The sequence below is a fragment of the Amyelois transitella genome, chromosome 18, assembly GCF_032362555.1.
Source record: "Amyelois transitella isolate CPQ chromosome 18, ilAmyTran1.1, whole genome shotgun sequence".
In the NCBI taxonomy this organism is placed as follows: Eukaryota; Metazoa; Arthropoda; class Insecta; order Lepidoptera; family Pyralidae; genus Amyelois; species Amyelois transitella.
The window spans coordinates 10,153,874-10,181,304 of NC_083521.1; the positions used below are offsets into that span (position 1 = coordinate 10,153,874).

The window sequence follows — 27,431 nt, forward strand, 5'->3', positions numbered from 1 at the left end:
ACGGCCGTGCCTCGCGACGCATGCGCGATGTCGCTCCGCCGTCCTATTGTTTACATTCTCCGATCTGACGCCGTTAGACACGCGGCTTCGCTAAAATTTTAAAAGAAACTCGGTAAAAATAGTTATCTAGTGATCAGTGTGAAGGATTGCGATCCAGATTTCACCAAAGGAACCGAGCAATGTAAGTGAAAGAGTTAAATGTCTCGATGTCTTAGGTATTGTTGATTTCATTGATTAGTTAATCGGTCGTTTTAATGCAGTTTTTTCGGGTTCAAAGAGTTTAAATAAAAAACGAAACTATTTTTATTTACTTCTACATATGTATGTTTCACTCAATACTTATTTTATGATCGTATAATTTAATTTTTGATCAAAGCTTTAACACTTTCCTTATAAGTATTTCAATAGGTAGACATTGATACAATAAAACATATTTTTTAGAGTTGGTTAAATTTTCTGTATCATAGGTTGTTGTATCATACATGAATTAAAATTTATTATTTTTTACAGTTTTGGTTCTATGCACGATTTATTTTGTTAATATTTTTCAGAAAATAGCAAAGTTTTTAGGTTTTTAAAGATAATGCGGCATCCACATATAAATTATTTCGATTCCTTTGATCGGCACACCTAACAAATGTAATTAATGGTAAACGGAGGCTAAGTATCATGTATTAGGCTGTTGGTATTCGCATCACGCCTATGTTGTCTAGCCAGGCAACCTAGCCATATAAAATGCTCGTCCGGTTTCACAAATACCTCTTAATATAGAAAAATTCATTCATTCATTCATATAGGTACATATAATCACATCTATTTCCCTTGCGGGATAGACAGAGCCGGCGGTCTTGAAAGACTAATAGGCCACTTTCAGCTCTTTGGCTTAATGATAGAATTGAGATTCAAATAGTGACAGGTTGCTAGCCATCGCCTTAAAGAATCCCAAGTTTATAAGCATATCCCTTAGTCACCTTTTACGTCTTTACGTAAAGAGATGGAGTGGTCCTATTCTTTTTTATATTGGAGCCGGGAACCACATGCCTCCTCACAAACCACAGTTTCCATTGTAATGCTTCAGGGCCCAAGATTCATTTTCCGACTCCTCCGTCTTTTTACGTATATAGTATGTATAATTAAGAGTCTGGAGAAGGACAAAGGGTATTTTCATCCCGGTAATTACCTAGTTCCAGTGGGATTGTCGAAAAACCTAGTAGGTATTTGGTAGGTGGCGCTAAATTTGCGCGCGCGAAACTGCAGGTAAAACCAAGTACCTATAGGTATTATTTCAACTCGTCGACAAGAAGATAGCTGTAATAGTAAGACTAAAACTACTTGCACAATGCGCAGCACCTTTAGAGTGGCAACATCTTCAGTAAGATCGCATGCCTCTTTGTCTAATCTATACTAATATTATAAAGCTGAAGAGTTTGTTTGAACGCCCTAATCTCAGGAACTACTGGTTCGAATTGAAAAATTCTTTTTGCGTTGAATAAACCACTTATCGAGGAAGGCTTTAGGTTATATAACATCACGCTGCAACTTTTAGGAGCGAAGAAATAATGGTAAATTTGAAAAAAAAATAACGGGGAAAATTATTCATTCTTGATTGAAGGCTTCAATGATGCCCGATATAACTATTCCACGCGGACGAAGTCGCGGGCACAGCTAGAACAGAATAAATGGAAAAAATCACGAAGTCAGGCTTTCGTGTCGGCAATCAGTAGTGATCGCGCTTACTCGGTCAAGCAACAGCCGCACGTGAACTAGGCTAGACGGTCGATTAGTTTTTTGGTTCTAACCTTTACGTTATTGCCCGCTGTAGTCGTTAATCGAGAATACATACAAACATACATACATAAAATCACGCCTCTTTCCCGGAGGGGTAGGCAGAGACTACCTCTTTCCACTTGCCACGATCTCTGCATACTTCCTTCACTTTAATCGAAAAACTCAAAGGAATAATACTTTTCATGGAACGGAAGGCTCCTCTGCCGTGTGGATCCTGGCAGCAATAGAAAAACGAACAGGACTACTCCATCTCTTTCCTATGGATGATGTAAAAGGCGACTTGGGGTTCTTTTTTTTAGGCGATGGGCTAGCAACCTGTCTTTATATAAATCTCAATTTTATCATCAAGCCAAAAAGTTGAACTCTGTCTACTCCGAAAGAGATAAAGACGTGATTATATGTATGAAGAAAATATTGAAAAAAAAGAACTCAAGTTTGGCAGTTTTGTATTAGTTGGAATTCTGATTTCCACTGGTGAAGAAGTAATGCAAATACCACAACTCCACCACCACCACCACGCCTTTGAAATGTGTATAGAAAAATTGTATGTCTTTTGAAGACAGGTCACAGTGACACGAACTGACTGTAACATCTTTCCTACCTATGTATCCGCAGTAAATAGATTTTTATTTAAAACAGTAATGCTTCAATTTTGTTGGAGTCCAAAAACTGAAATCCAATAATGATTACCGCTACCTGATCTAGATTGTACTTTCTTATCGAAAGTAACCAATTTCTGGTCGCAGAGTTTTTTATTGGATTGCCACTATAACGGTGTGAATGCAGTGCTATAAATATAGAATAGAATAGAATTAGATTGTTAGAATTATCTAATAGAGTGCCTATTATTAAAAAAAAGATCCTAGCCACACGGCCAACGTGGTGTGAGACGCCGAGACCAACTTATCACACTAAACAACTAAAATACGGTTTTCCTAATAACTTTATTTAGCGAAAATACAAACTGGGTGCGATTTAATATGAATATTATATATACATATCACGTCTATATCCCTTGGGGCTAGACTAGACTAGAACCAGCTGTCTTGAAAGACTGAATGGACACGTTCAGTTGTCTATAACAACGTCTATAACACCCCATGAACTGAATTGGTTCATTCTAATTTCTATTAAGGTATCCTAGATTATAAAAACGTTTCTAGTTTGAGCTAGTCTGCATGCGATCTGTCAGGTTGCTATGAGCTATCTAAATCAGTCATAGGTGTGCCTGTCCGGTCCGTACCTACGCACGTATTTATTTACAATTCCACGATTGAGTGGAGAAGGTGTGCCAAACGAGGGTCAGGTGGTCGGTAGACCGTGACCATCCAGTTATTGAGCAAGGATTCTGACTCATTCATAACACTCCTCTTTCTCATCGTAGCATTTTCACGGTTGCATTGTAAGTTTAGAATTTTGGGTCTCATATCTTCCCCATAGATTACAGCAGAGTTAAGATTATACTTGTAGCGTAATGGGTGCCTGTTCCACGAGGAAAAGTAAAGGAGTCCACGATCCAGTCATGAGTTAATCAGGCGATACATGGAAAAACTTCTGTTTAACCTCTGTAACCTAGTTAACAGGAGTATCTAATCCAACTTCGACCATGGTTACAATATTATCTGTTGGTCGAATGTGCATTAGATCAGATATAGTTTGCACATTTTGTTGCCGGGATGTCCTAATTTCTCACTGTTTACCCTCGACCTCGACCGCCATAAGGGGAAGATCTTTCGCCAGGCTGGTGTGATGGCTGGGGAACCGCGGCTCCGACGATGTTGAGTCAGAGGTTGTATTTATGCTCCAATCCGTGAAATCGTTGCTTGCGCGATTTAGACTCTTCGCTGTCATTGGCTGATAGAGTCGCATGATTAACTATTGTGAAGTAGAGATGTCGCCATAAGTATTATCTTACTTAACTTCCCATCGTTGAATTGAAAGATCGCGGAAGTAAGACCAGTAAAAATGCAAGTAATTGAGTGCTTTACATTATTATGACCATGAGAGTTCATTGACCCTTTCACCCCTGTCTCAAACGAAGGGTCCTGGGCAGGTGTCCCTTCGCCAAGGATCTGTGTGGCGCGCTAAAAAGAACCACGTAACAATTTTTGACTCTATCCTTATAAGTTGAAGTCGGTTTTAAATGACCTTACCTAATTGTAGGTATTGTTGTAAATTCAGATTTATTACTTCATGTTGCGGCGCAGGATGCAATCAGGACAACATAAGCTTACGTGAAATAAGAGAGATTTTCTTTTGATTAACATAACATGTCGTACCTACCATGCCTGCAAAATTATGCATAACATATATTTTAATTTAATACTTGAGGCCGCCCGCGACTTCGTCCGTGTGGAATCATTCCCGCGGGGACTCCGGGATAAAAAATAGCCTATATATTATTCTGGGTCTTCAGCTACCTACATACCAAATTTCATCGTAATCTATTCAGTAGTTTTTGCGTGAAAGAGCTACAAACATCCATACTGACATCCTGACATACTCACAAACATTCGCATTTATATTAGTAGGATTTGGGCGATTCATACATTCTTTGCCGTACGTCCGGCAGCTGTCTCGGACTCATTCAATACACAAACGGGTCCACATTCACGGTGATACCATATTATTACTTATCAACTTGCGACGTTTTAAACTATATTATTTTTTAAAACTGTATATTCAGTAACTATTTGTATCTTAATTCCAATATTAAGCATGCAGCGAAACGTGGACTTTCGAGCTTTGCAAGATTGTTGGCTCTGTCTTCCCCGATAGGTATAAAGACGTAGGTTTATTTCAAAAGGCAAAGAAGGCTATGTTCACTGTATTGCGAATAAAGACGAAACATTAAGAATTATTTTTTTCAATACTTCTTGAGCGTGCGTGACAGCTCAACAACTCCAAAAGCCCACATAAGTACATATTCACATAAGTATATATATGTATATATATATTTATACTCGTAAACACTCACTCTTTACGATTACGACTATTGGTAATGTTTACCATAAGGTGGTCAAAATCATGTGTATATATATTATACATACTCATATTATACTGTTCAAAGTCATTCGGAAAATCCAATGGAATACACCTACGTATTTGATTCAAATGGCTATAATTAACAAAATAACAATGAGCGCGTTCACGGCGCACCTCACCAGATGATCTAACGTTGCACTTTCCCGGCGGAAGTGCAACAAAGTGCATGCATTATGCAGAAGGCCGCCGCCAGCAGTCGCCAGCTTTTCATGATCCATTTCAGAACAAATTGATATTATTTGAGTATCTCTAAAATGAATGGTTTAGGAGCGTTTTTGTTCAAAAATGACGAGACGGCCCATTGCAATTATTTTCAATTCAATTCAATTCAATTTCTTTATTCACAACAAACATACATTTGTGTCGTATTATTTTTATCTACACACATACATACATATAGTCACGTCTATAGCCCTTGCGGGGTAGACAGAGCCAACAGTCTTGTAAAGACTGAAAGCCTCGTTCAGCTGTTTGATTTGATGATAGAATTGAGATTCAAATAGTGACAGGTTGCTAGCCCATCGCCTAAAAAAGAATCGCAAGTTTATAAGCCTATCCCTTAGTCGCCTTTTACGACATCCATGGGAAAGAAATAGAGTGGTCCTATTCTTTTTTTTTATTAGTGCCGGGAACCACACGGCATTTTATCTACACAGTTGTATTATTTTGAAGTAAATAATGTAAAAATAAAACTAGATTACAAAACGCGATTTAAAAAGTACGACACAAGAAAATAGTCATATTGATAGAGATATTTTAAAAAGATGGCCTGTTTGTATGCCACTTTGATTTCTTTTTAATTTTTTATAATGATACAGTTTGCTACAGTAGATAAACAACTGTAAGCAACGGATATTCAAGTCCATACTCGTATAAATATTTATTGGTGTATAATTTGACCTAAAGGTGCAAATCAGTCACGATTCACTACAAGTCGAATACTGTGACACTGAAATTGTGAGAAATTCTAAAACACGATTTCTTACACGAGGTTACCTAATATTTTCGCTTGCCTTTACATAACTTTTTACAAAAAATCTGTCAATTCTTGAAGGTAGCCAAAAAAGGCGAAGAAAAAACTATGAGGTGTCAGCGGAGACACGTACTCACTTACAAGTCTGTGGTGATGATGACGTCACGAATTTCCACACAATGGAATTGGTTGAACAAATTCAATGATTCGTGTCGTGATGGTAGACGGTGCATTTATTGACGACTAGACGCCGCCCGCTACTTTATCCGCGTGGAATACCTAGTTAATTTCATTGAAGCCCTCAAGGATAAAATTTTTTCCCGTTTTTTTTTTTCACATTTTCCATTATTACTTCGCTCCTCATAGTTGCAGCATGATGTTATAAAGCCTAAAGCCTTCCTCGATAAATGGTCTATTCAAAACAAAAATAATTTTTCAATTTAAACCAGAAGTTCCTGACATTAGTGCGTTCAATCAAACAAACAAACTCTTCAGCTTTATAATATTAGTATAGATTCGACGCTGAACTTGGCATAACTGGCTAGAATTAGTTCATTATCAGATATATTTATTATATTAGGAGACGCTTACTTAATTAATTAAATTTCCATATAAAAATTAGGGACATCAAACTAAGCCACGAACCAATTTTCCCAAAATGCTTTAATGAGAAAAGTGCCTGTCGAAATGAGGAAATCCTCTTTACGTGGACGAGTAAAATCATCAAGATTTTTCTGGTCAAGTGTGGAATTACCTGAGGAGGTGATGAGTGTGGGAGTGGACCTTCAGCCACTTGTCTCAATCACTGCTTTAGTGGACTATTTCTGCCTACTCCTATGGTTGGTTCCCCCAAATGTAATTAACATTCATTTTGCAGTCTAGAGTCAAAATTGTTGTACATTGGTCGCCGATCGAATAATTAAAGGACAGATTTCAGTGCAGTGTACTGTACATGGTTCCCTGCATTTAGAATAGAAAACCTAGAATAGAACCATTCCATATATTCCCATGGGTGTCGTTAAAGACGACTAAGGAAAAGGCTAAACTTGAGAATTTTCTCGTAGGCTTTGGGCCAGCAACCTGTTACTATTTGAATCTCAAACAGCTGAACGTGGCCTAACAGTCTTTTCAAGACTGTTGGCTCTATCTACCCCGCAAGTGATAGAGGCGTGACTATATACATGTAGGATGTACTTTTATCTTAATTAGAAGGTAATTTACACCTTCAAAGTTTTGTTCGAACTGCGATTACTCTATGGTGCATGTGCTGATGTGGCCAGATACTTTTGAAGTTCACGTTACAATTAACAATAAAAATAAATATTTGTTTTTATGCTCTACTTCTATGATAGTCTACGTTTCATCTTGAATTTTTAATGAAAAGATTTGTTGTCAGACGGTTAACAGCTGGTACTTAAAATAACCGCAACTCATACCAATAACAAGATTAATTCATATTTATTGACAATGTTTTCGCTTACATAATTTTAGTTTATTGCTGATTCATTCGGACTCATCACTACGAGTAGGATAACTAATAAGGAAACAAAACCACATTGTCAATCTATTATAAGCAAGAGATATTAAACGACTCTTTATGCTGTAAACCTTATAGACATTTGTGTATTTATTATGTATATCTATATCCCTTGTAGGGTAGACAGAGCCAACAGTCACAGGCGGATAGGCAACGTTCAGCTGTTCGGCTTAAAGATAGAATTGAGATTCATATAGTGATATATTGCAAATCCGTGGTCTAAAAAAAGAATCCTAAGTTAATAAGCCTATCCCTTTGTCGCCTTTACAACGTCCATGGGAAAGAGACGGAGTAGTCCTATTACAGTGGAAACCACACGGAACTAATAATTTGGTAATAATGATTCGTAGTATTTTAATGAAATCTATTCCTTTTTTCATAGGCGGTGTTACATTATAAGCGTGACAATAAGATAATTACGGGCTCTCATTAGCTCACAATGGAGGAAAAACTATCAGTAGTGAGGCAACAAGCACTGATTGGCTGGCTTTCTCACGAAACAGTGTTACGAATACACTGGTACAGTCAACTGCACATCAACATACCCAAATTCGCTGCGAATACGCCTCTATTACCGCATCTTAGAGTTCCATTCAGGGTGCCGTGATATGAGGTTGAATGTACTACAGCATGGAATGAATTAATTGAAATTTTTATATTAGATCCAGTACGCCCACAGCTTCGCCCACTTCTCGCGGGAATTTTGGGAAATCCTATTTCAGAGCACCCGTAGACCACACAGGGAATGTACATAACTATTCCACGCGGACGAATTGCGGGCACAGCTAGTTTAGAATAAAAGAATACAAAATTTGCTGTAGGTTTTAAAAAGAGTCTTTGTTTGTACAATGTAACAAAGTGTCTGTTTCATCAATATTTTATCTTAAGGTTTTAATTGACACTAAACCGGCTGGTTATCAGTTAAATTCACAAATTGGCGACGCCCGCATTCATACACTTACTGAATTGAGACCTTATTATTTCTAATTCCCCTAATTTTTGTGACGACGTTAATATAATCGTTATAAGAGTCTTTGTAACTAAAAAAGAAAGAACTGTTTTATTCGAAATATTTACAACGTCATGAATGATAAAAACCGATGAGCTTGCATGAAAAGATTAATGAATGTGGATGAAGCAAAAGAAGTATACAAGGATCGTGGTAAGATGTAGTCTCTGCCTATCTCTCCCTGAAAATCGTTTGAGCCTCTACCTACACCTTGTGTGTACAATTGTGTTAAATATAACGTCTAAACTATAGAAAACGGTGGTACTTAGTTGGTCGAAGGCCAGAATGGCAATGGCAAACAGTTATTTTCATTTATAGCAAATCCACCAGCACAGAGACAGTGACTCCGGCCACGCCTCACCACACACAGAGGACAGCATAGCCGCTGACGACTGCTTTACTTTTCTAAGACAATGGTTATAAGTTTAATAAATATTTTAAGATACAAAATATATACGTTAATATAATCACGTCTGATTTAATCTCAATTCTATCATAAAGCAAAACAGCTGAACGTGGCTTATCAGTCTTTTCAAGACTGTTACCTGGCCCTGTCTACCCCGCGGATTTGAACGTGATTATATGTATGTATGTGTCACTCTTACATCCTTACAAAGCCAATATTTATCCACGAGAATTTAGCTCGATCTGGTGCTAACCCATCGCGGAGTTCCTATGTCAATTTTGTGAGCCTTTATATTTAAGTTTTTTAGTAAAAGGGAAGACTAATTCAGTGTTTGTTCGCCTGAAACCTCAAATCGTCAAGACACGATTCAATAAAGCATGAAGGACATGGTCACTTAATGACATGACAATATTAGTACCTATTTGAGAGAAATCGTCAAAAAAAACCAAGCCGTTATTTATTTTAGCAACATTCTGAGGTCACATTTTGTCGGCCTCTGTGGCGCAGCGGTAGTGCGCTTGTCTGTGTCACCGGAGGTCCCGGGTTCGAATCCCGGCCAGGGTATGATGAGAAATGAACTTTCTCTGATTGGCCTGGGTCTTGGATGTTTATCTATATAAGTATTTATTATAAAATATAGTATTGTTGAGTTAGTATCTCGTAACACAAGTTTCGAACTTACTTCGAGGCTAACTCAATCTGTGTAATTTGTCCCGTATATATTTATATTTATTTATTGTATATTTATCAGTCAGCGTTATGGTTTCCTTACATGCGTTGCTAAAGGGAAAATGGCGCCCAATAAAGTTAACAAGTGAGTGCCGTGTGGTTCCTAGCATTTTAGAATAGGACCACTCCATTACTTGCCATGGTTATCGTATAAGGCGACTAAGGGAAAGGCTAATTAACTTGGTATTCTTCTTGTAGGCGATGCTAGCTTCCAGTTTTTTCAAGTCTGTTGGGTCTGTCTACCTCGCAAGGGTTATAGATGTGACTGTATGTATGTAAAGTTAAGAAAGATGAAATTCAGGGGAAGTAACGTTTCTTAGTAAAGTAAATAATTACGAAACTCGTTCAGTATAAGTATTCACCCTTTTTTCAATTATATGTAAATGCAGTGAAGTTGCTTGAAGGAGATAAGCTATATTGCTTAGGTTCACGTTGTTTAAAAGCGTGATTCTTAAAGCTAACAAAAGTTGACGACCCTGTCGAGATTACGCTTTGATGAGTCACACAAAGACTAACAAATCTCAAAACTCGTAGTAATGTGGTTGGTACAACAATGCAACAATAATGCAATTTGAAGTAAAGTAGCGTGTGGTTCCCGGCAGTACCGTGTGGTTCCCGGCAGTACCGTGTGGTTCCCGGCACCAATACAAAAAAGAATAGGACCACTCCATCTCTTTCCCATGGATGTCGTAAAAGGCGACTAAGGGATAGGCTTACAAACTTGGGATTTTTTTTAAGCGATGGGCGAGCAACCTATCACTATTTGAATCTCAATTCTATCATTAAGCCAAATAGCTGAACGTGGCCATTCAGTCTTTTCAAGCCTGTTGGCTCTGTCTACCCCGCAAGGGATATAGACGTGACCATATGTATGTATGTATGTTGAAGTAAAGTAGTAAAGAGTACTGGCACCCACTATCACTAAGCGCAAGTTATGAAATCCCGATAACCAAGATGTTTGGACAGCTTATCACCGGCGGCACCCAGCCGTGGGCTCATTCCAGTTCTTCGACATTACACTCTTAATAAATATCTCTCATCTCTAATATTATAAAGCTGAAGAGTTTGTTTGTTTGAAAGCGCTAATCTCAGGAACCACTGGTTCGAATTGAAAAATTATTTTTGTGTTGAATAGACCATTTATCGAGAAAGGCTATATAACATCACGCTGCAACTATTAGGAGCGAAGAAATAATGGAAAATGTGAAAAAAAACGGGGAAAATTATTCATCCTTGGGGGTTTCAATGATGCCCAAAATAAATATTCCACGCGGACGGAGTCGCGGGCACAGCTAGTCTATACTAATATTATAAAGAGAAGAGTTTGTTTGAACGCGCTAATCTCAGAAACTACTAGTTCGAATTGAAAAATTATTTTTGTGTTGAAAAGACCATTTATCGAGGAAGGCTTTAGGCTACGACGAAGTTGCGGGCACAGCTAGAAGGTACAAAAAAATCACGCCTCTTTCGCGGAGGGATGGTCAGAGACCTCATCTTTCTACTGCCACGATCATAACATTCTTCTCTCCGCCGCGTACAGTCGTCTGCGGAGAAACTTGACCCTTTCATTGTTTTGGTTTGTATGAAGAAAGGGTCATGTTTGTCGGCAGGCGACTGTACGTATTCCTAATACCGCAATAGGTATTCAAAGTGGTCAAAGCCGTTTTTCAAAGAACCCTCTCCATAAGATATACATATATTCTAACCTAGCCAAAATACAATATTGTTGGCAGCTCCGATACTGGTAGATACCCTTATTTGTATAGCTCGGTCATCGTAACCAAAGGCAGGGTATTTGTACAACATATCGCAAAGATAACTATCATCCGTTTGACTCTAGTTAACTTTACCATAAAATTATGTTCATTTTCAGCCCGCTGTTAAGCTGCCGGTTATGAAATTCAGTATAAGAGTTGTATTATAAAATTTCATGTGTATTTTTTTTCTTGATTCCAAACAGAATAACAGCAGCAATCCAAACAGCTTAAAACTATTACTGTATTTACTTCGCGTAAGGATAAAAAAACATACGTAACGATTTCTATCCTACATTTCTCCGTAACAAAAGACTTTCTATCTAATAAACTTTAACACGACTGTCAGCAAGAAACAAACAATTTTATAGTTATTCTATAAGCTGCATATCAATGTCTGTTGCGGTTTATCTCCAGAACAAAAGGGTTGTATCACGTATATCTACTGCGCTTTATGTCATTGTGTTGTGATGTCACAGCTGTCGATAGCTTTTGTTACGTGAAGCCTTTTATCTGGCTTATAAAAGAACCTTCTAGGTTTTACTGCAAACTTTGTTCGAGCAAATTTGGTGCCACCTACAATAAGCGAATCATTTAGCGCCAACTACCAAAAAGTAACGAATTTAGAACCATCTACAAGAAGCGACGAATTAAGCGCTACCTGCAGAAGAAGACGGGTTTTTAAAAATCTCATAGGAACTATAGTTTTTACCGGAATAAAATCTACTATATGTCCCTCTCCAGACTCTTAATTATATATACGCGAAATTTCAAGAAGATAAGTTCAGAAGATAACGCTTCAAAAGGAAAAAAAATAAACTGAATTACTTTCGCATTTATAATATTAGTTTGAGAGTTGGAAATATTACTAGGCAGGTGATTTTTTAGGGAGATAACAAGACAACTGATCATACACTTTAATTGGTGCCGGGAACCACACGGCACTTTAATATTTCCACATTATCCATTATTTATTGTTCTTCGCCAAACACATAAACATTGAAAAGTATGAGATGTTCCAAGCGTCTTTGATTTCGCAAAATGGAATATTTCGTATTCATTTGTGCGTTATGCTCGGACAAACAAACAACACACGTCTTTATTAGAGACGATATGTTTGTTTTCGGAAGATGAAGGACGCCTCTACAAAGACTGCGGAATGTAGGCTGAATTCTACATTGATTAATCTGCAGAAAAAAAATCTTACTACATCTTTATGAGTAGGTATATTTTGCGTTTGAAAAAAGGTATCCTGAAACCAAAACAAGGTAGTATGGAATACACTCTATGGCCCAGATGTAGTGGGCTTGTCTTTGACACCGAAGGTCCCGGGATCCGAAAGTTAAGCCAAAGCACAGAGTACCTACATACATAAATCGCACCTCTACGTCGGAGGGGTAGGCAGAGTCGACATCTTTCAACATGCCACGACCCCTGTATACTTCTTTCGCGGAACTGATTTATTAATTCCCGCGTTAGCGAAACCGTATACGCTTGCTAGTGCTTCTAAATCTTAATCATCAGGGTCAGATATTAATAGAAATATTTTTATTTTAGTATCAATATTTATTACGTCATTGGAAGCCTCTCCATTGTGATGCTAACCTTGCATGAAGCACCTCATAAACGCACTGATTTAAAACTTCAGTGCTTCTATCACCACGGGTGACGTACTTTCAAATCCCATGGTTCCAACGTAGTGCGGGAGCTTGCGTCTTTATATGCACGAAAATTGTTAACTCTTGATTATTACGTTCCTTTTTATAAAATGTTTTTCTTTTAGATGGAAAAATTACCATTTTATTAAAAATTCAGATCCAGGACATACATAGGAAGTGTTAATTAAAACACCTAATGAATAAGATGTTAAAATTGCGTCATACATCATGACGCAATTTTAACATCTTATTCATTGACTAGAATTCATGGAAAGAAACGAAGTAGACTTTTGTTTACCAAACAGTGGCACGTGAAAAGTAATCGAGTTAGGTACATACCTAATTTGTAATACATTGCATTGACAATACGATGAAAATTATAAGGCTGCGTGTCAAATGGCAATGTAAAATTTTAGGTGTTTTGAAAAAGTTTCCTGATATTTTTAATTGCTCTGTTTTTGCAATCTATTCAAAAATCGCAATGCGCTTATGTTTTTCCTCTGAGTCAACTCTATATCTATACCAAATTTCATCAAAATCAGTTCAGTGGTTTGGACATGGACGCGTAACAAACAGACTTAGTTAGTTTAGTATATATAATATTAGTAGAGAGAGTAATCATAAGTAGTGAAACAAATCAAATTTATTTTCTTTGTTGAATAATTTTACAAATATTTTAATTGATACTGTTTAATTTTTTTTTCTATAACGTACACTAGATCTCGGACTATCGCCAACTCCTTGTAGTAACATTAAGCAGTTAAATAGAAGTGGCAGTTATCAAAATCGTAAATCGTACTCGTTATAAAACCGAGTCGTAACTCCCGAGTGTGAGTGGACATCGGTTCGACCTATTTCCGATAGAACAGTGGGCTACATAGAAAATTATACAACTATCAATACATTTACGATATAAATGTGGTATAGTCACTATGAAGTCTACTGTACATGACTAACACGCGATGTTTTATCGCCGAAAATATTTTTATTTCTTTCATAAATTCTGTTTTATGTTTCTTTGTAAAATACTGTTACCCTTGAAATGATTGATTCTTTGAAATTTCTATTGGCACTTGTTATGTTGGCAGGGCTCTTTCTTTTAATAATTTTGCACGGAATATATTAAATTTAAATATTTCTCTAATATTCATAATTTAAGCTGGTTCATAGGTCAATGACAAAGAAAAAAGTAAATTCCATAAATAAAATGGTATTTATGTCTCGAAATGATGGGAATATTAGTAAACACGTACATACATATTATTGTCTATATCCCTTGCGGAGTTAACAGAGCCAATAGTCTTGAAAAGACAAGCTCACGTTATGGTATTGAGATTCAAGTTGTGACATATACTCGTATTATGAAATGTATATAGTTGTATTGTGTAAGTAACACAAAGAATGCAGGGATCGTGGTAAATGGAAACAAGTAGTCTCTGCCTACCCCTCCGGGAATGAGGCGTGATTTTATATTTTATATAAAAAGCACATACATGTTACTACGGCCTATAAAAGTATGCTTTGAATTCACTATCATTTCATGTCCAAAGTACATTATAATGCAAATGAGTCCGTCCGCCAGTTCGCACGCTGCCGGCCCTTGAAAGACCCAGTGCCCTAAATGCCCAATTGTTCACGACTACTTGATATGCTCGAGACGGGCCCTTTACACCCGGTAAGTTTGACAAGGGCTTATGACGGGCTTTGTATTGAACAGTTAAATGCTTTAACGAAATTAGTGATGAAAATTGACATACATACATACATAAAATCATGCTTCTTTCCCAGAGGGGTATGCAGAGACTATCTCTCTCCAATTGCCACAATCTCTGCATACTTCCTAATTTAATTATGCCTGCTTGAAAATTGACCTTTATAAAAATCTAAATTTCTTTTAGACCAGTTCAATTTTTCTTTTTAGAACGAATTACTTTACTTGAGACTTGTATTAGGTTGTGATAACGGTAACTTTATAATACTTAAGTAAAAAAATATCAAATGATCAAATTAAGGACGTCCTGGTAAAGGGTCAGGTCAAAAGTACCCGAAACCGCCGAGCTTGCATGAAGAGAGTTATGAATGTGTATGAAGTGAAGGAAGTATGTAAAGATCGTGGTAAGTGGAAAGAGGTAGTCTCTGCCTACCCCTCCGGGAAAGAGGCGTGATTTTATGTTATGTTTTTACAAAAATAATTCTCCAAGACTCAAGTCTACTCATAGAGGTAAATTAATTCATAAACGCGATGCAAACAACGTTATTGCTACCTATCGTTAGATTATTATTGCTACATAGCGTTCACCCGCATAGAGCACAATAAATGGAATAACCCTTATAGGTTTAGTCGAAAAGATGCAGGCGTTTTCACTGAGATAAGAAGATATACAGAAAAGACTCCCATCTAAAAGTCACACCTTCACATAACATCTGCATCTCCCCGCATACTTCCTTGACTTCATTCACATTAATCCCGCCTTCACACATCGGTAACATAATATGGATTTTAAATATTTTTTTGCCCTTAATATTATGTGCCGTGTGGTTCCCGGCACCAATAAAAAAAAGAATAAGACCACTCCATCTCGTTCCCATAGATGTCGTAAAAGGCGACTAAGGGATAGGCTTATAAACTTGGATTCTTCTTTTAGGCGATGTGTTAGCAACTATTTGAATCTCAATTCCATCATAAAGCCAAACAGCTGAAAGTGGCCTATCAGTCTTTTCAAAACTGTTGGCTCTGTCTACCCCGCAGGGGATATAGACGTGATTATATGTTTATTATGTCCACATAAAGAATCCAACTTTCTCAATCGACTTCCTACAACCATTTCGCGCTGAGCTGTGCCGCGTGCTGCATACTAACGCCACTAGTGGATGCACTCGTGCTGGAATGCCACAAACGGCCATTGCCGGAGACGTGACCGCTGTCACATGCGGTTGGTCAAGTGCAGTGGGTGTCCGGGTGACTAATGTGTGGGCTATGCCGGTTGTAAGAGGTATCGGTTCTTCCAGCCATAAATCTCTGGACAATTTGGACAGCATTTATACTTAAGTTGGTAAATGATGCGTGTTAAAAAGTACTGTGAAATGAATTGTAAAGTATTTTTTTTAGTTCAGAACACGAGTATCGAAATCTTAGTCTCGTACTTAAACATCAAGTTAACGAGATTAACGAACTGGCTTCGCTTGACTTTTTGGCCTTTTGACTGTTTGGTGAACGCCAATACCTTGATTATGGAGCCAATTAACGTGCATGACATAGTTTGCCGTTGTATACGTTTCTTGAGAATTTAGCGACTTCCATAAATACATTTAATCTGGTCTTCATCCCTTGCGGAGTAAATGGAGCCAGCAGTTTTTAACAGACTGATAGCTGACGTTCAGCTGTTTGGCTTAATGATAGAATTGAATTAAGCGACCTAATATAAACATTCGTAACATCAACCACTTTGGTGCATAAAATGAGATCTAAATCTGAGAAAGATTCTAAATTCTAAAGAGCTAAACTTTGACCAGTTGGATACGACTTCTATTCAGTGTTTTCTCTGTAATATCTACACATCATACATACATACATATGGTCACGTCTATATCCCTTGCGGGGTAGACAGAGCCAATAGTCTTGAAAAGACTGAATGGCCACATTCAGCTATTTGGCTTAATGATAGAATTGAGATTCAAATAGTGACAGGTTGCTAGCCCATCGCCTAAAAAAGGATCCCAAGTTTGTAAGCCTATCCCTTAGTCGCCTTTTACGACATCCACGGGAAAGAGATGAAGTGATCATATTCTTTTTTGTATTGGTGCCGGGAACCACACGGCACATCTACACATCGATGGTTAATATACCCTGTTACCTTTGTTCCAGCTGAAGCGGTGGGTGCGTGGGGGTGCGATGGGATGCGGTGGTGGCTGGCTGCGGTGGCGGTCGCGGCGCTGCCCGCGGCCTTCGCCGACGTCATCTTCAGGGTGCCTGAAGTGATGGTGCGCTAGACATCATCTTCCTAGAGTTTGTTCGAGTGGCAGAACACGGGCATACGTCTAGCATTGTTCTGGTAGCGGTGAAGACTAGTTGCCAAGGCAGAAGATAAAGATCAGTATCGATGGCTGACTGTTATTAGCTGAAGATTCTGTGGTGCTAAACATCTTGAACCTTTTGGCGTTTGTCCTGATTGCTAAGTCCATGGGGAGAAATTCAGGACCATCTTATGACCACTATTTAAAGGGACGCGAATTACACAGACTGAATTACTGAATACTAAGGGAATGGCCCTTGGTATTCAAAAGCTTTAAAAAATCATTAATATTATTATCTCCATACAAACTTAAACAAATACTTAGATACATGATTAAAAGTAGGTTACAGAGTAAGTTTTGTGAGAGACTGGTGTCTGAACTAAGCAGAGCTTGTGTATCTTAGCACACCAGCCTCTCTCAAAAGATGAATACGCGTAAGTATATTTAAGTTACATTCAATAGCTGAACACAATGAAATAAATATGTCGTAATTGAAATTTTCTCATGATCCGTCGTCTAACTGGTTCTTAAAATATGTGCTTTGAGTAATCGATACGAATACTCCAGGTTCAGCACTCAGCAGCGTCCAGACCAGTGGGTACGGGCCGCGTCAACGCGACTCGAGCCAACGACTCCGAGCAGTGGAACACCGATGAAGCCCTCATAGAAGTGAGATATGAGGAATACTTCGTGGAGCATGACGTGTCTACCCTGGACGCGAGGAGGGCCGCCAGGGCACTGAGGGTTGAAGATGGTAGGTTGATCATGACTTAGACATAATGTTCAAGCATCTCGCCACGATCTATCAATTTCATTTCTCAATTATCGGAAAAGACCTTATATGTAACCAGAACGCACTTGATTTGATAAAGGTAGGTACTTTACCTTCATATATTCGTACTTTCGTCTATTCGTACGTGTTGAGTAAGTTTAAAACATAAACCGAAAAGTCACTCGTAATAATTATAAAAAATTTGGATCAGGGACAATTCAATAACATAACAACAGTAAACGATTTAAAAATGGTTCTAACGATTGAAGATCTTTCATTCTGTCATAATATTAATCGCGTAGAGTTACTTTGAAATATCATACCACATAATTGAATTTGTTCAATAGACGTGTAGCTACTGCAATTAAATCAGGTCAATAAAATTCACGGTATAAAAAGGATCACGATAATAGTTTCATTTGAGAACGAACGTATTATTCGTAACTGGTAAATTGAGCTAGTAAGTACTAAGTCTCGTTAAAGTAGTATTTGTCTTGACAATTGCTGCGCCGGCGCGACTAATTAGCTCGCTCCTCAAATTGGGACGAGGCCCGACATATTCTATGGGACAATTATCAAATTAAGAGGCTCAACCAACAACGGAGCCACCATGAAATGTGCGTGAGGAAGAATTCATTCATTCATATAATCACGTCTATATCCCTTGCGGGGTAGGCAGAACCAACAGTCTTGAAAGACTAATAGGTTGCTAGCCCATCGCCACACCTATCCCATAGTCGCATTTTACGACATCCATGGGAAAGAGTGAAGTTGTATTATTTTTTTTAAATTGGTGCCGGGATCTACCCTGCGGAAAATGGTTCAAAAGCACAAATTACCTTAATTTACAAATTAGTAAGAATTTTGAAGTACTACGCGTACTCGAGTAAAAATGTTTGTTTCTCTCTGGAGACGGGAAGGAGAAAGCAACCGAAACTAACGTCAGATTAGATGAGTTTAAATTAGAAAAGACCAATTTCCGATTAGTTGGATCGAAAGCCTTAACGACTTTTGATTAATTTCCTACAAAATAATTCGCTATTTGATACAAATCATCTGTAATATCTTCTTAATCAACAGTTGCTAGTTTTGGCGAAGCAGCAGCCCAATCAGCCAATAGAGCGCTGTGACAACACAGCAGCAATGAGTAAGCGTCTGGTTATAGCCGTGACTTTCGTCTCGCTAATTAATGTCCCTTTAATTGTTCCAATCACGGTGCCGTGGAATTCTAATTGAGGCCGGCTTCATAACAGGAGGTTTCTAGCAGCATCTGCCCTGCTTTGGATATAATAACTATATTGTTGCTTGACATGAGTGATCGGGTGATTTTAACGTTAATTCTGTGAATTCAAACTAAGTTGAATATGGACGAAGGTTTGGTAAAAAAACAGTCTATGACATTGAAACACGGAAAAATGGTCGTTTTTCAGAAAAAGAATGATCCATAACATATATTATGTTATGGATCATTCTTTTTCTGAATTGGCTGAGCGTGGCCTATCAGTCTTATCAAGACTGTTGGCTCTGTCTACCAGCAATGTATATACACGTGATTATATGTATGTATGTCTGTATATGGCGTTAAATAATATAATTTAAAATAACTTTTTAAGAATCCTATCACACGACCGATGAGATCTGATGAAAAGTGGGGAAAAGCAACCACTACCAAGGCTTAAATATACATCTTAAAATTGTCCAACAATGCTCAGGTTTCAATTCCGCAGCCTTGGGCTCGTGTGACAGCTAAGGTGTTATTAATATCGCCTAATTAATCCATTGTGTGAGGAGTACGACACTGTATCATTACGCCAGGGGACGGCGGATGCATTTTTGATGCAGCTCTATCATTATACGACACTTCAGCTACATTTATAGCATTATTCTTTTAATTGCCATCTTGATTGGCTGTTACAGTCTCTAGTTAGTCTGCGTAGGATGAAAATTCTATATTGAGATTTGTTTCGCGTGTCGCATTTTTTGTAATGAGTTTGCTGTTGTCTGAAACTTCTCTGTGAAAAATTCATACACTTAAATTTGTTCTAATGGATTGCTTTCCATTTTGCTCATTGGTCTCTTCCTCTCATAATCTCAAACAAAAAAAAAGATTCATGATAACCGCATCTTAAAACTTTTGGATCTCAATCAATACCAATTAATTCTGATGGCATATTAAGTAGATGGAGATCTTAAGAATTATAAAATGCATTCATAATGAGGACTCCGGATTTTATTGTAACAGCTAAAAACTCAGTAGCGACCATTAACACAGTAAAAAATGAGAAAGCGTTTGTTACTTTCTTCATTTTTTTTGGAAGTGGAATAGTTTAAGTTAGGCTTATAGGCAAGCCTACGAAAGAATGACCCAAATTAGAAAATAGGTACCACCGAATGTACCTTGGTCACCTGATTAAATCAGAACAGCCATAAACTCTCCCCTCGGTGTCAATGCCAGGTTACCCCATATTACAACCTTCACAGTATGATATGACGTCATTCCTGTTGACGCACTGTGAGTCACTTTCCTGCAAAATTTGGTGTGGTAGCCGTTAAGTTTTATCAAGTAATAAGATTTCATTTTTATCCACACTTTTTGGATAATTCTTTTGCAAAGTTTTCTTTATAACTGAGTTCATAAAAAGGCTTGGTAGAGTGGAATATTAAATCGAATATTTGCTTTCAAGTAAGCTGTTTGAAGCTTCGTGTGAATTGTATTGACATTAAGGGTTTCTACTTCATTAATTTCTATTATTTCAGGGATTTTTTTTCAATAACGAATTTTTGTTTCTGCTATGAATATAAAAACTAATCTGTTTAATAATAAGGCTACATGTAAGAGAGAACAAAAGGCTATATCTAATAAAACAACAAAAGTAAAAGTATTTGTTTGGCTCTGTTTACCCCGCGAGGGATAAAAACGACTATATGTATGTATATGTTTACCAGATAAAGGTTCGGAGGTTAGGGGGCGGGTCTGTGGCCATCATGGTGGTAATGGCAGAGAAAATGAGGGGTATTAGAGGTCTTTGATAAATGTGACCAATGCCATAGCTGCCTACGGATGAGGTGCTGTTTCACCATTCATGTATGTCTATTGAAATTATGGAACACAGAAAATTCAGCCAAAATTTACGAGACGTACGCGCAAAAAGAAACATAATAATAATTTTTAAAACGATCTGTAACTTTCGTTCGTATTATGTACAAACTTACCTTTTTAGATTAAATCAAAAATTTATTTTTACGGACCTAATTCACTTAAATAAAAAGTAGAACTCTTTCTTTTTTATTTAGATTAAACTTTTAATTTCTTTGGCTACTTATAAAGGATGGATTCCGCTTACCACCTATATGTTGATCTTACCCAAATCTTTCAATAATATCTACAACATGTCTATTATTAATTACCTTAGTCTATCTAAACCAGTGTTACGCAGATGACCAACCACTATATCAAGTAAATTGTAATTTTAACGAGCTCCACAAATTACCCACTAGAACATGTATTTACGTTTCGGAGGTCAGGGGGCGGCCCTCTGCCCCTTGTTCAAGGCCCGTGGGAGGGATCGAGGTATTGTCAAAAAATTATCGAGGTCATTTGAGTAATGCAGCTGTGTATATTGTTTTAATTGCTTTATCTACAACTCTTCATTAAGAGGTGCATGATTCTGCCGTGGTAAGATAACATTCGTTTCATGTCTGACTGATGACCCGACTCATCCACTAGAATCAGGTAAACATTAAGCGAATTTTGACTCACTCCATACTAGTAACAGTTCGATGATGGGTATTCCATGTGAAGGTCTTATTCACTGTCTGATAGACTCATAAACTATCGAAGGAAATTAGTATTCAAACAAGTCACGAATAAGTAATTTTTGACAAAATTAACGTATGCATTCTTTTAATTATCGCATACGGCATTAAATTACGATAATGACGATATAGTCCAAGATCCCAGAGCCGTAAGACACAACTTATTTTCTAAAGAATGGATCTTTCGATTCTCAGTAGTCTTTCATGTACTTTTAATACCTGCATGTTTGTGAGACTTGCCCGGTGACACCTGCGCAGGTACCAGGCGAGAAAGGTAACTAAAAATCACAGTTACTTAACTTAAATTTTTATGACTGATTTTTATATATATTTTATAGACTATTACTCTGAAGTCATATCAGAGAAGTCAGACGCTTTCCATGCGCCAGAACTTTTGTCAGACGCTTTAAAGCTCTATCAAAAAAAACTATTAGAAAAAACTATTTTCAAATATTAGATATTTTACTCTGACGCGCATGCGCATTGTGCTATCGCGCTCATACTCGAGGCTGAGTAATTCTTGTGTTTAAGGGGTGTTTGGTCATTACAAACTGTCTGACTGATTTAATACAACTTTGTAATAGTTATCTGAATAACATATATAAAAGTCAGACATTTAAAAATAAATTAAGTTAATTTTTTTTTGATAGAGCTTTAATGCGTCTGACAAAAGTTCTGGCGCATGGAAAGCGTCTGACTTCTCTGATATGACTTCAGAGTAATAGTCTATAAAATATATATAAAAATCAGTCATAAAAATTTAAGTTAAGTAACTGTGATTTTTAGTTACCTTTCTCGCCTGGTACCTGCGCAGGTGTCACCGGGCAAGTCTCACAAACATGCAGGTATTACAAGTACATGAAAGACTACTGAGAATCGAAAGATCCATTCTTTAGAAAATAAGTTGTGTCTTACGGCTCTGGGATCTTACTCTAATATAGATTTTAAAAGTTAAGTGAAATTTCGGAGCACGAAGGCAAATGCACGTTTTTATTGTAAACTTTGTGGCGACATCTCTACGCCTATCAGTAAAAAACAGCAAATAGTCTAAATCGCGCAAGCAAAGATATCACGTTTAGAGCATATATACAACCTCTGACACAACATCGTCGGAGCCGCGGTTCCCTAGGCATCACACCAGCCTGGCGGTAGATCTTCCCTTTGGTGGCGGTCGAGCCCGAATCATCGCTCCCGCTACAACTTTATCTTATCTTAACTTGATATCAATTTCCGTTAGTTCGATGTCAGTCAATTCATTTATTATCAGTTTAACTTATAGGGGAAAGTTCCGGTTTTGAGTCATATTGCAAGTGGTAACGTATTTTCATTTTATTGGCCTTTTTTCAAAGTCAATGATTGTCGCCAGTAGTCGGTTATATAATTGGCCGTGTACCGCAGAGTCCAAGTCTTTGTCATCCGACGGCTCTGGCCTTCGATTGGTCACGACACGATTGTCACAATCGGTATAAAAAAACTGATCGTAGTTTTACCCAATAAAGTACTTTTTGTACAATTCTGGGCTTATGCTTTTTTGTGGAAAACGGAAGGTAGGAAAATAAGCGTCTTTATCGATTCTCTTTTTGTTATAATCATTATAGTTCTGTATTATTTATTGTACTTTATATATCCCATCTACGGGACATAATTACACAAATTCAGTTAGCCTCGAAGTATGTACGAAACTTGTGTTACGAGATACTAACTCAACGGTTTAATAATGTAAATAATTATATTTATAATGAATACTTTTGTAGATAAACATCCAAGGTCCAGGCCAATCAAAATAATTGTTTCTCATCATGCCCTGGCCGGGACGCGAACCCGCTCGCCCTACTGCGTAACTGACAGGAGCACTACCGCTGCGTCACAAAGGCCGTTTATAATGTATCCATTGGAAAACCTTAGCAGAATAATATTTTTCTAACGCAAGTACGGTAACGCGATACGGCGCTGCACTTCATATTCCGTTACCTGCAGCTGCGGCCACGCATGTGCGCATCACACGCATGCGGATCTGCTTACATATACATACATTACAAGTATATAACGTTACATTACTGTACATTTAAATACATTTTGAGGCACATCTTCAACCAGCTCCAATCTGATATACCTGTTTTTGGTAATTGTTATATCTGTTAGCTTGTAAGATGTATTGAATAAATAAATAATACCTATGCTTCTGGTGTCTTTTATTCTTAGACAAAACTTTCAATAATATCATGTAAAATTTTATATCTACCAAAACTCAACTCACGATTACCTGGTACTTTTCTTGCTTCAGTGGGAATTTTGGAGAATTTACCTATAAAACATCATTTGTCTCTACATTTCAGTTTGCTGTGACTAATACTGGTTGATCCATACCAGTTATCCGTCATTACTTCAAGTGTTTACAAACGACCTGATATTCTACCTCCAGTTCCAGTGACCCAACTTGGCTGTGGCACCTGCAGCCGCCGCGAGCTGGAGTACTGCGAGACCCGGGTGCTGGCCGACCACTGCTGCTGCGACCGCCAGGTGCTACCAGAACCCTTCCCGTGGCTGCCCCACACCTGCTACATGGGTCCTCACAGATGCAAGCCCCTGGCTCATGACTGTGCTCAGTATGAACGGCTGAGAGACTGCTGCTGCGCTAGGAAACTTGCTGAACGATGTGAGTACATACTGACTGGTTGATGTACCTAACTTCTCAATTCCATACATACATACATAAAATCACGCCTCTTTCCCGGAGATATAGGCAGAGACTACCTCTTTGCCACGATCTCTGCATACTTCCTTCGCTTCATCCACATTAATAACTCTCTTCATGCAAGCTTGGCGGTTTCGGGTACTTTTGACCTGCCCCTTTACCAGGACGTCTTTAATTTGATCAAGATACGTTCGTCTAGATCTTCTCACTCCGACCTTTCCCTCCACACTCTCCTTGTATATCTGCTTAGTCAACCTGCTTTCATCATCCTCTCCACATGACCGAACCATCTTAACATACCCTTTTCTATTCCTGTAACTACATCTTCTTTCACATCACAACATTCCTTTATCACGCTGTTCCTTATCCTTATTCCATTGCCGTTAGAAACAACAGCTGCATGGCCGACCATTGCCGCTGCGACCGCCAGGTCCCACCAAAATCCCTTTTGTTGCTTTTTAGTTAGAATCATTCAATTCAATTTACATATTAAACCTATGCTCAAAATGCCTGAGAGTTTATTTATTTAATTAAAATCAATATGATCTTGGTTTGGAGAAAAATCGACGAATTTCGTTAGGACTTCTTAAGGCCTCTGTATTTTTTGTTCACTGTTAATTTAATCAATGATTTTTTGTCCATTTCAGGGAAGAGCATTCTGTCGAAGTCAACTCGACTGGGGGTATCAGGAGCGTCGCTTCTCCTGCTATCCATGCTGCTGTTCGTGGCCTACCTGTGACACGCGGCCCCGGCCCGGGCGCTGGCGCCTGCGCATGTTTAGCTGATAGAAGAGAACCCTGGATTTTATCCAATTTTAAAATGCTTACACAGAAGGCTGGATTATATCAAGTTCTGTGGTTAAGATTAAAGAAAACTTCAGAATGTGTTTATAGAACAGGGGAATTATTCACGAACGTTGAATGACAATGACTTATCTTTTCTTTCCTTCTAGCTTTGAGGTTAACTAGAGTGATAGAACGAGAGCTTCCCCTCTTAACAGATATGCCTCATCAACGTTAGTGAATAGATGACAGAACCATGTATTTTAAGCTCAGTGGGTAGATGCTTTCCTGATAGCTGTTGGAATATTTCAGAATAACTTTCCAAGAAGCGATATAGTTCCCAATAGCTCGCTGGGTGACCGCTGAGCCTATTTAGGAGGCCCACAGTTAGAGACTGCGCGGTTTTTATAGAACTGTTCTCAAGTATAGGTACATTGTTGAAGTACGCAATGCTTACGCTATGTAGTAGTGATCATAATCCTGAAATTTGACGTAGGGAGTCTGAGCGAATCTACAATCTGTCACGATAGAACAAGCTTAATTTCTTTTTCTTCCTACTAAAAGTCGAATGAATGTTGCCATTATCAAGGTAATCTCATGATGTATAAACAAGATCTGATTAATTTCTGGAAATAGCCTTGTTTATCATCTGGATTGTGGCATATTATAAATATAATATAATATAAATATATACGGGACAAATTACACAGATTGAGTTAGCCTCGAAGTAAGTTCGAGTCTTGTGTTACGAGATACTAACTCAACGTTACTATATTTTATTATAAATACTGATGTAGATAAACATCCAAGACCAAGGCCAATCAGAAAAGTACTTTTCTCATCATGCCCTGGCCGGGATCCGAACCCGGGACCTCCAGTGACACAGACAAGCGAACTACAGCTGCGCTTGATTTAAGAAAAAAATTAAGATCTCGGCCTCAAATTTACCCTAAATTTCTATACGTTGCATAAAGGACCAAAATATTAATATCTCAAGTCACAAACAAGAGAATATTTTATTATATTCATTTCATTTCATATTTACTTTGGCTACGGCAAGATGGACAGCGATCGTTTGACCGTACCTAACACGTTTCATAGTGATTTAAGATGTGTGTGTAAATGTGCTTATTAGTATTTCATTTTCTTTTTACATTTTATTAAGGTCACTGTCCATTGTTCCACATGTGGCTTGAAACACACTTTGTAGATATATAATTGTAGATATTACTCGTAGTTACGGATTTAAAATCCGACAAGCAGTTGTAAATTAAAAAAAAAACGATGAATGATGAAATCACAATATTTATTTTGCTAAATATGTATATGTATAGACATAACACATACGTGATGGAAGTTGAATTTTTCAGGATTTTTTGGCTTTTTTTAACTTGTTATTTATTTCGCAAAATTTAAGACCCACCTATTATAGGCAGCAACCACAAATTTATTTATTAAGCGAAGAATTAAGAAATGTTTTTGTTGTGAAAGCCTTAACCTAGTTTTGGATATAAGTCTTGATCTAGCAAAGTCTTATTCGGAAATCTGTTATAATATTCATGTTTTTAAATCAGATAAGTAAAAACCAAAGCTATGTTTAAATTTTAAAAAAATAATGTTGTATTATAAGTAATATAAGTTTAAACATAAATCAATCATCACATCTGTTTACCAAAAGGAAAGACAGAACCTCGGTCATACTGTGGCCTAGTTAAATATTTTGTTATTTAAAAAAAAGTTTTTGAAAGTAATAGTCCCCCATTTTTTCATCAGTACATATCACAAGTACAAAAGATATAAACATTTAATATTTAACAAACGTACAAACAAAACAGCGGTGTAGACACAGTTTTTTTTATAACCATGTGAATTGGATCGTTATTTCGAAATTATTTCTAAATTTATTTAATCGTTGGCTTTATTTGTTATTTATTTAATTAAGATAGCGTACACGAAGAATGCTTTACGTAGAAAAATCGTTTTGTTGCACCCGTCACGCCAAAGGCGTTTGCTTTCATCAAATGAAACTAGTTACGATAACTGAAAATTTTATATTTTTAAGTATTATTTAAGGTTACGTGTCTATTATTTCGATGTCTATGTTATAAAATAAATAAAAGTAGATCTACGCAGAATATGGCACTAAATTACGAATTATATTTGGATCAGATATATGTAGTTACCTATTTTAAACATGAATAAAAGAAAGTTACCACGACACACTCATGCATTTTTCCTTATATTTTTTCTTCCTTTTTTTGGTTTTGTTCACAAAATTTATGAGCATTATAATAAAATTAACCCTCTAAGCTGGTCTGATAGCGAGAAAAAACTGTGTGCAGCTTGTGAAAGTCAATCAAGGGAAACGCTGTCACTATTTAAATACCAAGTATAATATCAAGCCATACAATTGAACGTTGCCTTATGAGATTGCTGACTCTGCCTTCCCCGTA

General features: G+C 37.4%; 1 protein-coding gene across 2 annotated transcripts; it reads left to right on the forward strand.

Moving 5' to 3' along the window:
* LOC106136669 (uncharacterized) lies at window positions 1-27,200 on the forward strand. 2 transcript variants are annotated; one of them, XM_013337291.2, is made up of 5 exons: window positions 1-181; window positions 16,765-16,880; window positions 17,481-17,667; window positions 23,924-24,157; window positions 24,844-27,200. In XM_013337291.2, exons 2-5 carry the CDS (start codon window positions 16,797-16,799, stop codon window positions 24,933-24,935), a joined length of 597 nt encoding a protein of 198 aa, XP_013192745.1. In that variant the 5' UTR covers window positions 1-181; window positions 16,765-16,796; the 3' UTR covers window positions 24,936-27,200. The 2 variants fall into 2 exon arrangements, with proteins under 2 accessions (XP_013192745.1, XP_013192746.1); XM_013337292.2 differs by having other exon boundaries at window positions 23,930-24,157.
* Window positions 27,201-27,431: the final 231 nt, after the last annotated feature.

Excerpts from the sequence above, each read along its gene's own strand:
- LOC106136669 (XM_013337291.2), top strand. The coding sequence starts at position 16,797 with ATGCGGTGGTGGCTGGCTGCGGTGGCGGTCGCGGCGCTGCCCGCGGCC. Across the intron at positions 17,668-23,923 it reads GGCACTGAGGGTTGAAGATG|TTCCAGTGACCCAACTTGGC; the intron begins GTAGGTTGATCA and ends TTCTACCTCCAG. Across the intron at positions 24,158-24,843 it reads TAGGAAACTTGCTGAACGAT|GGAAGAGCATTCTGTCGAAG; the intron begins GTGAGTACATAC and ends TGTCCATTTCAG.